The sequence below is a fragment of the Prionailurus bengalensis genome, chromosome B3 (genome assembly GCF_016509475.1).
Source record: "Prionailurus bengalensis isolate Pbe53 chromosome B3, Fcat_Pben_1.1_paternal_pri, whole genome shotgun sequence".
Classification (NCBI taxonomy): Eukaryota; Metazoa; Chordata; class Mammalia; order Carnivora; family Felidae; genus Prionailurus; species Prionailurus bengalensis.
The window spans coordinates 63176616-63189269 of NC_057355.1; the positions used below are offsets into that span (position 1 = coordinate 63176616).

At 40.4% G+C, this 12654-nt stretch overlaps 1 protein-coding gene across 1 annotated transcript in view; it reads right to left on the minus strand.

Moving 5' to 3' along the window:
- BUB1B (BUB1 mitotic checkpoint serine/threonine kinase B) overlaps window positions 1–12354 on the minus strand; it is a 50692-nt gene extending 38338 nt beyond the window's left edge. The window contains exons 1-4 of the mRNA XM_043555675.1: window positions 12085–12354; window positions 9372–9518; window positions 1877–1936; window positions 1306–1450 (exon numbers count right to left, since the gene is read on the minus strand). Coding sequence (XP_043411610.1) covers window positions 1306–1450; window positions 1877–1936; window positions 9372–9518; window positions 12085–12119 — 387 coding nt within the window. The 5' untranslated portion in view covers window positions 12120–12354. The remainder of the gene's footprint in view (window positions 1–1305; window positions 1451–1876; window positions 1937–9371; window positions 9519–12084) is intronic.
- Window positions 12355–12654: the final 300 nt, after the last annotated feature.

The following is a 12654-nucleotide window of genomic DNA, read 5'->3' on the forward strand; positions in this document are numbered from 1 at the left end:
AGAGAGAGAGAGACAGAGAGAGAGAGAGAATCTTAAGCAGACTTCATGCTCAGCATGAAGCCTGACGTGAGGCTCGTTCCCATGACCCTAGGATCATGACCTGAGCTGAAATCAAGAGTCAGATGCTCAACTGACTGAGCCACGCCTATTTTTTATTTTTATTTATTTAAGTTTATTTATTTATTTTGAGAGAGTCCATGTACAAGAAGAGGAGGGGCAGAGAGACAGGGAGAGAGAATCCCAAGCAGGCCCCATGCTATCAATGCAGAGCCCCATGTGGGGCTCGAACCCACAAACCACAAGATCATGACCTGAGCCAAAATCAAGAGTCAGATGCTCAACTGACTGAGCCACCCAGGTGGCCCCCTATTTTTTTATCTTTATTTATTTATTTATTTATTTATTTATTTATTTATTTATATTAATTTTTTCCCTATTTTTAATTTTTAATAATTTATTTTTATAAGTATCTAATTATCCATTATCTAGTTATCTATTATCTAACATTCTAGTCTAAATATTTATCACTTATTCTAATCTCATTTAGGATAAAATCAATGAAGTAAATACCTAGGAAACCCACATCATTATTTTATTTGAAGATGTTTTCATAAAAAAATTTTCTAGATAAAAGAACTACATGTCAAATGAGACAGTACAAAGTGGTCAGGCAGATATTTTTGGATGTAGCAATATACTACATAAAAAACATTTACCTTTTTATGGTAATGATTCTCAAAAAGGAGACACAGGAATACCAGAATCACCTACAAAAACTTGTTCCCAAACAATCATGCTACTGCCATGTGTTGGCTCCCACACATCCTCCGCCCCAGCACAGTTGCATGGCCCTATGATCACTTTTAAAGGGGTAAAAAACCCTTACATTAAAATCTATCTTTAAATAGAGCCAAGTTAACAAACATTGAGTATTTTACTAAATGTTTAGTATCTATTAAATGGCTCAAGTGTTGCCATTTTCTGGTGTGTACCAGACAGCTCTAGAAAAAAATCTCTTGGTTTAATATTTTATTTTTTAAAATTTCTTATAATATTTATTCATTTTTGAGAGACAGAGAGAGACAGAGTGTGAATGGGGGCGGGGCAGAGAGAGAGAGGGAGGCACAGAATCTGAAGCAGGCTCCAGGCTCTGAGCTGTCAGCACAGAGCCTGACGCGGGGCTCGAACCCACAAACTGCGGGATCATGACCTGAGCTGAAGTCGGCTGCTTAACTGACTAAGCCACCCAGGAGCCCCTCTTGGTTTAATATTTTAAACTCAGATGGCACTTGAGGAACGACTTACCAATTTGAGCCAGAGACTAAGAAATCGAGGATCATTATAGTATCGTTTTTCTCCTTGTAGTGCTTCAACAGCTCTTTCTAATAATGTTGACATATTACTCTCTTTCCCCCCCTGAGGATAGTTCTGCTCTGTCCAGTTAATATACCTGAATGGAAAGGAAAAAAATAATTTTAAAGTTTAATGTGTACTTTCGTTCTTGCACCAAGACCCATTCTTGACTTTCTTAGGCAGAAATATCTAATATATTGGAAGTATGTTTATTTAGAGGTCCTCAATGTCATGTCCTAAATCTATATCCCTCAAGCTTTACCACATATTGCTAACATATACCTCTGGGAAATAAAGAGGATGGGGAGAAAAAGGGTGTAGCTCTCAGCTGCCTGCCACAAAGTTGAAATTTCTTCAGTCCTGAACACCTCAAGAAGAAACACTATGATTATTCTGTCTTTCCATGTCCCCAAGACACCACTTTGTACTCCGACATACTTCTGTATACCCTAATTTGAGAAGTATGGTCATAAGGACTCATTTGTTAAGTTTCTATTGCCCTTGTTAAATAAAAAAGACCCACCTATCCCAAACATCCAGAGGATCATTTCCAGTGTAAAATCGAATTTCAGATTCAAATGCCCTGAAATTTAAACAGAAAATGTTAGCACAAGCAATAGCGAGAACAGCCAAATAAATATGTCACACCTCCATTTTTATTAATTTTTTTAAGTGTTTAATATCAATTCAAATAACTGCACTGGAGTTTGAGGCTTTGTTAAATAGAAAGAAAAATAGAAATCATCAAGATTCTGCCAGATAACAGAACAGGAGGGACAAAACATGTAGAAATTAGATAAACAAATTCTAAGACAACATATCAAAAACCAGAATTACACAGCAGTAAAGCTCTGGAACAAGACTCCCCAGGTTCAAATGCAGCTCCACTCATCACTAGCAGAGTGACAATAAACAAGCTGTTTAAATTCTATTTTCAGTCTCTTCATCTGTAAAATGGGGATAATAATACAGAAACCCCCCCCTTTCTGTGTAGGGGGATACTTTCCAAGATACCCAATGGATGCCTGAAATCCAGGATACTTTCAAAACCTACATATATTTTGTTTCATTCCTGTACACACATACCTATGAATAAGTTCAATTTATAAATTAGGCATCGTAAGGGATTAACAACAACAATAACAAAATAGAACAATTACAACAATATACTATAATAAGAGTTATGTGAATGTGGTTTCTCTCTCAAAATATCTTATTGTTACTATGCTCATCTTTCATCTTCTTCCTGTGAGGATGTGAGATGATAAAATGCCAACATCATGAGATGAAGTGAGGGTAATGATGTAGGCACCGTAATGTAGCATTAGACTACTACTGACTTCTGATAATATGTCAGGAGGGCCATCGGATTCTGGACTGCAGTTGAGAGTGAGTAAGTGAAACTGAGGAAAAGTGCAACCACAGAAAAGGCAGGACTACTGTAGCAACTATCTATCTTATTAGGTTGATTACTCTTAGTATAAAGTGCTTAGACAGAATAAGTACTCAATAAATGAGAGCTATTATTTTATATGTATATAGTAGTATTGAACTAAACATACACACACACACAAACATAGAAGTAAGAATTTTAAAGTAAAATTCCATGGGTAACATCAGTCAGAGAAGAATAATACCAATATGTACTTTGGGGAGTGCTTCAAAGAAAGCGTAAAATTTTACTTTGTAAGGAGCTGGGAAAGGCAGGGCTAAGATTAAGTTAAGACTGACCAGTTAGAACAGAGGGAGGTACTAGGTAATAAACCATGCTTTAGATAAATGTTTCATCAATAATAGCTGTATAAAGGGTTATGTCAGAATTACAAAATAGTTCATGACACAAAGGAATTTATACTCCAATAAGAAAGACAAAGTATAGGGGTGCCTGGGTGGCGCAGTCGGGTAAGCGTCCGACTTCAGCCAGGTCACGATCTCGTGGTCCGTGAGTTCGAGCCCCGCGTCAGGCTCTGGGCTGATGGCTCAGAGCCTGGAGCCTGTTTCCGATTCTGTGTCTCCCTCTCTCTCTGCCCCTCCCCCGTTCATGCTCTGTCTCTCCCTGTCCCAAAAATAAATAAACGTTGGAAAAAAAAAAAAAAAAAAAAAAAAAGAAAGACAAAGTATAGGGGCGCCTGCGTGGCTCAGTTGGTTGAGCATCCGACTCTGGCTCAGGTCATGATCTCACGGTTCGTGGGTCCACTTTGGGCTTTGCACTAACGGCGTGGAGCCTGCTTCGGATTCTCTGTCTCCCTCTCTCTCTCTGCCCCTCCCCTACTCGCTCTCTCTGTCTCTCAAAAATAAACAAACATTAAAAATAAAAGACAAAGTATACAAATGAAAAATTAACCCACAATACAAAGTGGTATAGTATATTACAGTTGCCAAGAATGGAAAGTAAAGCCTTTGAGAAGCAAAAGGGGGTATCACAGAAGCAGCATCAGAAGGTGGGACTCTGAAGGAACCATAAAATTTCAAAGAAAAGTGGAGTTTTCCAAGAAATCAGCATTGAATAAAGTTGTAAAAGTGGGAGAGTTTATCAAGAGGAAACTGAGCTATAAGACAGTATTGTGAATAAGTGGAGATATCTGGAGAAGTAAGAAGGGCATGCTTTAAATGTAAATTTAAAGACTTTGGGTGCCTGGCTGGCTCAGTTGAAAGAGCATGCAACACTTTATCTCAACGTTGTGAGTTCAAGCCCCTTGTTAGGCATACAGATTACCTTAAAAAAAAAAAAAAATTAAAAATAAAGACTTTGGGTTCCATCCGCTCAAGCTACTACTGACTCCTTAATTGGAGAATATCTTGGGGTGCCTGGGTGGCTCAGTCAGTTAAGCATCCGACCTTAGTTCAGGTCATGATCTCGTGGTTTGTGGGTTCAAGCCCCATGTCCAGCTCTGTGATGACAGCTCGGAGCCTGGTGCCTCCTTCGGATTCTGTGTCTCCCTCTCTCCCTGCCTCTCCCACACTCTCATTCTCTCTTTCTCAAAAATAAAAATAAACATTAAAAAAAAATAATTGGAGAATATCTTAAATATGATAAGTAAAGACTTCAAAAAGATCAATTAAGTAACATTTCAGGAATAAAAGAATTTATATAAGGAACTACAATTATGAAGCTAATATGGTGATTTAAGTATGACATGATGACGGGATTACCTACCGAAATGGTGAAAAAATAAAATCTAAGACACTACTGATAAATATCAGCAACCCTCCAAATTTCTCTATAGATGCAATGCAATCCAACCAAAATCTTACAAGGCTCTGTTCTTAAAACTGACAAGATTTTAAAATTTGTTTGGAAAAGCAAAGGACCTAAAATAGCCAAAACAAATTTAACAAAGAACAACAAAAATTGGAGAACTCACTCTACCCTAAGTCAAGATTTACTATATAAAGCTAATCAAGACAATATGTAATTGGTGAAAGGATAAGCAATTAGATCAATGGAAGAGAATACAGTCCAGAAATATCCACACACATACAGTCAAATGATTTCTTTTTCACAAGGGCCCCAAACCAGTTCAGTGGGGAAAAAGAAAAAAAATCTCTTCAACAAATGGAGGCAGAACAACTAGAAATCCATATTGGGGGGTGGGGGGTGGGCAGAAAGAACTTTTCCAGCCTTACAGTGTACACAAGGATAAATTTAAGATGAATCATAGACTGAAACATAAAAGGTGAAACAATAAAGCTACTAGAAGAAAACACAGGAGAGTATCTTTGGAACTTTGGATCTTTGCAAAGATCTAAAGACACAAAAAAGCACTAACCATAAAAGAAAAACTAATTCATTAAGCTTAATCAAAATGAAAAATGTCTGCTCATCAAAAAACACCACTGAGAAAACAGGCAACCATGAACTGGAAGAAAATGTTTACAACACATTATTTCATAAAAGTCTTGTACACAGACTAGGTAAAGGTCTCCTGCAATCCAATTTTAAAACTGGGCAGAATGTCTGAACAAATACACCACAAAAGAGATTTAAAAGGCCAATAACTGGGGTGCCTGGGTGGCTCAGTTGGTTGAGCGTCAGACTCTTAATTTCGATTCGGGTCAGGATCCCAGTGTTGTGGGATCGAGCCCCTGTGTCAGGCTCCATGCTCAGTGTAGAGCTTAAGCATCTCTCTCTCTTTCCCTCTGCCCCTCTCCCCCAGTCATGCATGCACTCTCTAGAAAGAAAGAAAAAAAGAGTAAAATCTATGATCTATTAATAAAAAAAAAAGGCCAGTAACCATGAGAAAAAGTGCTCACCATCATTAATCACCAGGGAAATCACAAGTAAAACCATAATATTATTACATACCCACCAAAATGGCTAAAATGAAAGACTGGCACCACCAAATACTGAAGTAGATTTGGAGAAGGCAAACTCTCATACATAGCTGACAGAAGTGTAAAATGTTATAAACTCTTTGGAAAACTGCCAGTTTCTTAAAAAGTTATACATTCATTTTATTTTTTAAGCTTATTTTTGAGAGTGAGAGTGCAGGCATATGGGGGAGGGACAGAGAGAGAGAGACTCCCAAGCAGGCTCAATGCTGTCAGCGCAGAGCCTGATGTGGGGCTCAAACCCATGAACCTCCAGATCATGACCTGAGACGAAGTCCAATGCTTAACCAGCTGAGAAACCCAGGTGCCCCAAAAAGTTAAACATATTTATATGACCCATCAGTTTCAGTTCTGTTCTTTTTTTTTTTTTTAATGTTTATTTTTGAGAGAGCTGCATGCAGGGAAGGGGCAGGGGGGCAGGGGGGAGAGGGACAGAGGATCCGAAGCAGGCTCTGTGCTGACAGTAGCAAGCCTGATGAGGGGCTTGAACTCACAAACTGCGAGATCATGACCTGAGCCAAAGTCGGACTCGTAAACGACTGAGCCACCCAAGCACCCCCCAACAGTTCTAAGAGAAATGAAAATCTATGTCCACAAAAATCCTTGTACAAGAATGTCCCCAGTAGCTTTATTCATGAAGCACAAAACTGTAAAGAATCGAATGTCCATCAATTAATAAATGGATAAACAAATGAAACACTACTCAGTAATAAAAAGGAACAATCTGATACATGCAACATGGAAAAGCCTAATAAAACAGGCTGAGTGAAAGAAATGTATGACCTCATTTACATAAGCTTCTAGAATAAGCATCAAATGATGCTTATTCTATCATCTATGATGACAGAAATCTGATCATTGGTTTCTTCATGGGGGAGAGAAAGAACACTGATTGGGAATGGGCATGAGAGAACTTTCAGAGATAATAATGTTCTGTGGGTTGAAGTGCATGTCAAAACTGATTAAATGGTACACCTAAAAATCTGAGCATTCACAGCATGTAAATTATACTTTAAGAAAAAAAAAGTCCCACACCTGAGAAACTGACTAAATATAATTTGGATGAGAGGGCAATGAGTAAGATCATTCAAGTGAGTTTTGGTACCATTAACCAAAATGGAGTAGAAGAAGGAAGATCATTTATAAGAGAAGTGATTCAGTATTTAATACATTAGTGATTATATGTTACGAGTAGATAAAAAGACATTTAGAAGGCAAATAAGAGATGTAAATAGCTGTTAAACAAACCCGGAAAATGTGAATATGTAAGGACACACAGGGCAATGAACAAAAGACTTAGGTAAAATGCAATAGGAAGCCAATAAGAAAAAAGGAAGGTTCGAGAAGTGGAAACACTAGTACAATATCACAGAAACCAGGAAGAAGAGTTAACAATACAACACCATAATCTTTTGATACTTTTAAAGATCCAATGAGATGAACGAGGACATTCATTACATTATAACCCCAAATTTATGATAACTTGACTATGATGGCGAAATTTTTTTGTCAGAGATTCAAGGTAGGAAAGGATATTTTAGTTCACTTTTTTGAAAAAAGCTTATCTAGGAAAGTAAGTTCTATAGGTCCATTTGAATAATGCAGTACAGTTGACCCTTGAACCACATGGGTTTGAAATATGTGGGTTTATTTATATGGAGATGTTTTCCAAGTAAATAGTATATAGTTCTATAAATATATTTTCTCTTCTTTCTGATTTTCTTAACAACATATTCTTTTCTGTAGTTTATTGTAGTATAGTATATAATACATATACAAAATATGTGTTAACTGTTTATGTTATGTATCAGTAAAGCTTCCAGTCAACAGTAGGCTTTTTTTTTTTTTTTTAAGTTTACTTATTTATTTTGGGGGTGGGGAGGGGGAAGGGCAGAGAGTGAGAGAGAGAGAGAATCCCAAGCAGGCTCTGCACTGATAGTGAAGAGCCTGATGTGGGGCTCAATTCCACCAACAGTGAGATCATGACCTGAGCCAAAATCAAGAGTCAGATGCTTAACTGACTGAACCACCCAGATGCCCCTACAGTAGGCTTTTAATAAATTTGGGGGAGTTGAAAGTTACGAATGGATTTTCTACCGCTTGGGGAGTCGGTGCCCCTAACCCCTGTGCTGTCCAACTGTAGTATTTTTTGGCTTTTCTTTTTTCAGAGTTTATTAAATCATCAATGAGACACTTTCTAGTATAAATTTAATTTCTTTCAGGTTTATATTTTTCTTGGGAGGTCACTATTTATTTTTTGGCACATTCTCAAAAATACTTTCCTAGAAAGTTAAAAATTGAGTATACATACAAGATAGCAGATCCCCTCTCTCTGAGTACTCAAAATCCAAGGAAGCGATTTCTCTAACTGGTTATTATTAAAGAGTTAATTCTTTTTTTTTTTTAATTTTTTTTTTTCAACGTTTATTTATTTTGGGGACAGAGAGAGACAGAGCATGAACAGGGGAGGGGCAGAGAGAGAGGGAGACACAGAATTGGAAACAGGCTCCAGGCTCTGAGCCATGAGCCCAGAGCCCGACGCGGGGCTCGAACTCATGGACCGCAAGATCGTGACCTGGCTGAAGTCAGACGCTTAACCGACTGCGCCACCCAGGCGCCCCAAGAGTTAATTCTATTTAGGGATCCAGAATGACATGATACTTTTGGTAAATACTGTAATATGATACTTGCTTTACTTTGCTTCTCATTGTCCCCTGTATAAGATGTATCATTTTATTTTATTTAAAAAAAAATCTTTTTTAATATATTTTTTGAGAGAGACAGAGACAGCAAGCAGGGGAGAGGCAGAGAGAGAGAAGGAGATAGAGAATCCCAAGCAGGCTCCACACTATCAACATGAAGCCCAATGCGGGACTCAAACTCACGAACTGTGAGATCATGACCTGAGCCGAAACCAAGAGTTGACACTTAATCGACTGAGCCACCCAGGTGCCTCAAGATGTATTTTTTTTTTTAAGTTAATTTATTTATTTTGAGAGAGAGAGAGAACAGGGGAGAGACAGAGACAGGGAGGGAGACAGAGAATCCCAAGCAGGCTCCACACTGTCAGCACAGAGCCCAAAGTGAGTGGGGCACAATCTCATGAACCTCGAGATCATGACCTTAGCTAAAACCAAGAGTCAGAAGCTTAACCAACTGAGCCACCCAGACGCCCCAAGATGTACTTCTATTGATACAAAAGTTTGGCTGCTCCATAACATAATGAAATGAAATCCTATACTCTTGTTTGTAATCACACTCAGGGAGATCTTTAGATAGCTGTTGTGTGATGAAAAAGCAGGTGGAGAACAGATTCTCACACTATCAACTTTGAAAAGTACTCCTTGGGGCGCCTGGGTGGCGCAGTCGGTTAAGCGTCCGACTTCAGCCAGGTCACGATCTCGCGGTCCGTGAGTTCGAGCCCCGCGTCGGGCTCTGGGCTGATGGCTCAGAGCCTGGAGCCTGTTTCCGATTCTGTGTCTCCCTCTCTCTCTGCCCCTCCCCCGTTCATGCTCTGTCTCTCTGTGTCCCAAAAATAAATAAAAACGTTGAAAAAAAAAATTAAAAAAAAAAAAAAAGAAAAAAGAAAAGTACTCCTTATGCCAATCTGCATGGATCCACACCTACATTACTAACCACAGTTAGGGATGAATGATGACAGGTTCACCCCAAACCGTTCTACACACCGTTTCTGTTGCTGAAGAGTAGTGTTACAGGCAGATTCTTGCTGCGCCAATGCTCCCTGAAGCGTAGACATGATCCGCCCCTGCCTTAAGGGTTGGACATTTTCTTTACTCAGCTCCCACTCATCTCCCTCCAAAGACATGGCTTCACTGTGAAGAGAGAAACAAAAGCAATACTAATAACGCATTATTGTATCACTAGATTATTATAAATGCTTTCAGATAAGTGATTATTCATGATCTTTGAGCTGAATATGGTGGGCTGGCACATTAGTAGTGTTCTTATACTCCTAAGCTTCTGAGCCTTTCTATGACCTGGTTTCCAAGTTTATGGCTGTAATATTGCCTAACGGAAAAGAGAATGTGACTAGGATACTGTGGACAGTTCTAAGAGTAAAGTTTAAGCCAGGAAGAAAAGAAGGGGAAAAAATTATAAATTTGGCAAGGTAGATAAAAAGCAATTTTATGCTTACCACTAATGCATCATCCCATTTAAAGTTAGCAAATAGTTTGTTGGACTAACACCCCATGTTTCAACTGATGAGTTAAAACTGAAACTGGAATGAATATGTATTTCCCAGAGAGGGGACAAAGATACAATTTAGTGATCACAACTGGTCCCCACCACTCCAATTCTGTTAAGCCTGTTGATGGGGAAATTCCCGCAAGTTTTTTGAAGGCAATCACCACAGGGGGTATGTGCTCTGAACTTCAGAGCTCTGCAATTGTCAGAGAGAAGCCCACTTCTGGCTCTGGGACATCATCTCTGAGTTTAAAACTGAGAAACAGGAACTAATCCTCAAAATAAAGTGAAAGTTATGTGTGACCTCAATCTAGATGAGAACTAAAGAAAGTAAACTGTGAGTGATTAATAATTTAGGTTGTAACTACTCACAACTTTTTAACTATATTGTGTGACTCCTATAAATGTAAGGGCTGTGCCATTTTGTTGATTTGTTGTTGTTTGTTTGTTTATTTATTTTGAGACAGAGAGAAAGAGTGCAAGCAGGGGAGGGAGAAGGGGACAGAGGATCTGAAGCAGGCTCTGTGCTGAAAGCAGAAAGCTGGATGTGGGGCTCAAACTCACGAACCTGAGATTGTGACCTGAGCTGAGGTTGGACCCTTAATTGACTGAGCCATCCAAGCACCCCAGCACGTCATTTAGTTTTCTATCCCCATGGTCTAATATAGGATCTGACGCTAGTAAGCACTGAATAAATGTTTGCCGAGTTCATCTGAAATTCTTCTCTTGATCGTGAAATAGCAATTAAACTATCTCAACTAATGTCCCAAACTGAGCTGGGACTGCTCCCATCCCTTCCTGCTCTTGTCTCTTCCCAGACCTGCTCCTCCCACAGTCTTCCTTCATCTCAAATAAATGGCACTTTCATTTTTCCAGTTACACAAGCCAAAAATCTCAGTGCCATCCTTAACACCCCTCTCACTACCACCCTACCTCCAGTCAGTGAGCAAATCCTGTTGGCTCTACCTTCAAAACAGATCCAGGAAGCAACCTCTCATCTCCACTGTCTCTAGTCTGGCTCAAGTTACCATCTTCTCTTGCCTGGATTATTTCAATAACCTCTTAACTGGTCTCCCTGCTTTCATCCTTTTCTGCCTTAAGTCTTTTCAACACTGTAGCTCACAATCCTATTTAAATCCATATCAGATCATGACTTTCCTCTGCTCAAAACCTTCCAGTGACTTTCAAACCTGAGTAAAAGCCAAGTCCTTAGAATGCCTGCATCGTCACCTTCACCTTGTACTCTCCTGGCTCACTTGGCTCCAGCTACACTTGCCAGGTGCTGCTCCCTCCCCCAACCCTCACCCTCCAAATCTCTGTACTTCCCCCCAGATACACGCATGACTAGCTCTTGAGTTCCCTTCAAGTTTTGACGCAAATGAGACTTTCTTAGTGAGACTCCTGTTCAAAACTATCTAAAATTGCACCAACCCCCCTACTCCCCACCATTTTAGTTCTTCTAGGACTGACCATCTATCTTTTAGTTTATTGATCTTGGTTATTGTCTGTTGCTCCCACCTCAGAACTTAAATTTCACAAGGGCAGGGGTTTTTGTGTTTTTTGTTTATTTGCCATACTAGCGCTTAGTAGGTGGTCAATAAGTATTTGTTGCATGAGTTAAAGAACCCTCCATATGGCATTTATCTAAGTATTGTGGACCCCATAACGAAAACGCATACAGAATTCCAACCTGGAAGAACTGATATATATTTAAATACGGAAAAGCAGCAAGCATGCAAAGAAGGGCTTTTAGATTTCTGACCATGCCATTGCCATGGAAGCACCTACCACTTGTTGGGCACTTATTTAGAGGCAGTTAATTTCACAGATACTTTGAATTCGCCAGCATTTTCCATATTAAGACAAGTCCAAGGTCAAAGAGCTAGCAAACGTCTGAGCTGAGAGACACAGACCACACTACAAATTCCAAGTTCCTTGTACCACTGGGGTCGCACAGCCACCTTAGCTTTGAAGCTGGGTGCAGCGGGGTTCTCACGTGCCCTCACCCCACTGAGGTTTTACCGGGGCTTCACATCCACCCCTTACGACTCCAGCAGGAAGGAGGCTCCAGTCGGGCCCGCTCTTCTCCCGACCGTGTTCCCCTTGACTGCTCTTGATCCGGGCCTCTGACACCGACTAGGGACCCTCGGGTCTCGCAGGCCCAGCTCCCGGCAGCCCTTCTCGCATACCTACCTCAGAGCACCCCCTTCCTTCTTCATCGCCGCCATCCTGCATTCCGGGTTCAGGCCCTCGTCCTGCCGCAAGCCTTTCCTCAGGGCCGCAGAACGCCTGGGCTTCCTTCTGCAACCTGCACTTAGAAATAATGAAGAGACAAGAAGGACAAAAGCGTGCACTTGACTCCTTCGCAAAGCAGCCACCTCAAACCCTCCAAGTTTCAAATTTAACGGTCCCGCGCGGACGACGTGAATACGCCCCTCCGTCCCTTCGTACTCGCGTCTTTCTCCCAAGGAATGCTGGGGCTTGTAGTTTAGCCCGGGTTTAGTCCACGCAGTCGCCATGCTCAATGGGAGTTGTAGTTTCCGGGGAGTCGGTGGCTGCTCAGTCCGCGCAGGTAGAGGCGGTATAAATTGTCTGCGAGCGCTCTAAAGCCAGTTTCTGAACCGAGTGAGGGACACTTTAAGCACCAGAATTTCTTTGATGTTTTGAGCAGAGAGATATCTTTGAGTGCTTGCACTTGGCTGGACTCTTCTTAGGTGGCTGGCCAGGCTGTGATCACCCTTGCTATCCGACTCAAGTTGCTCG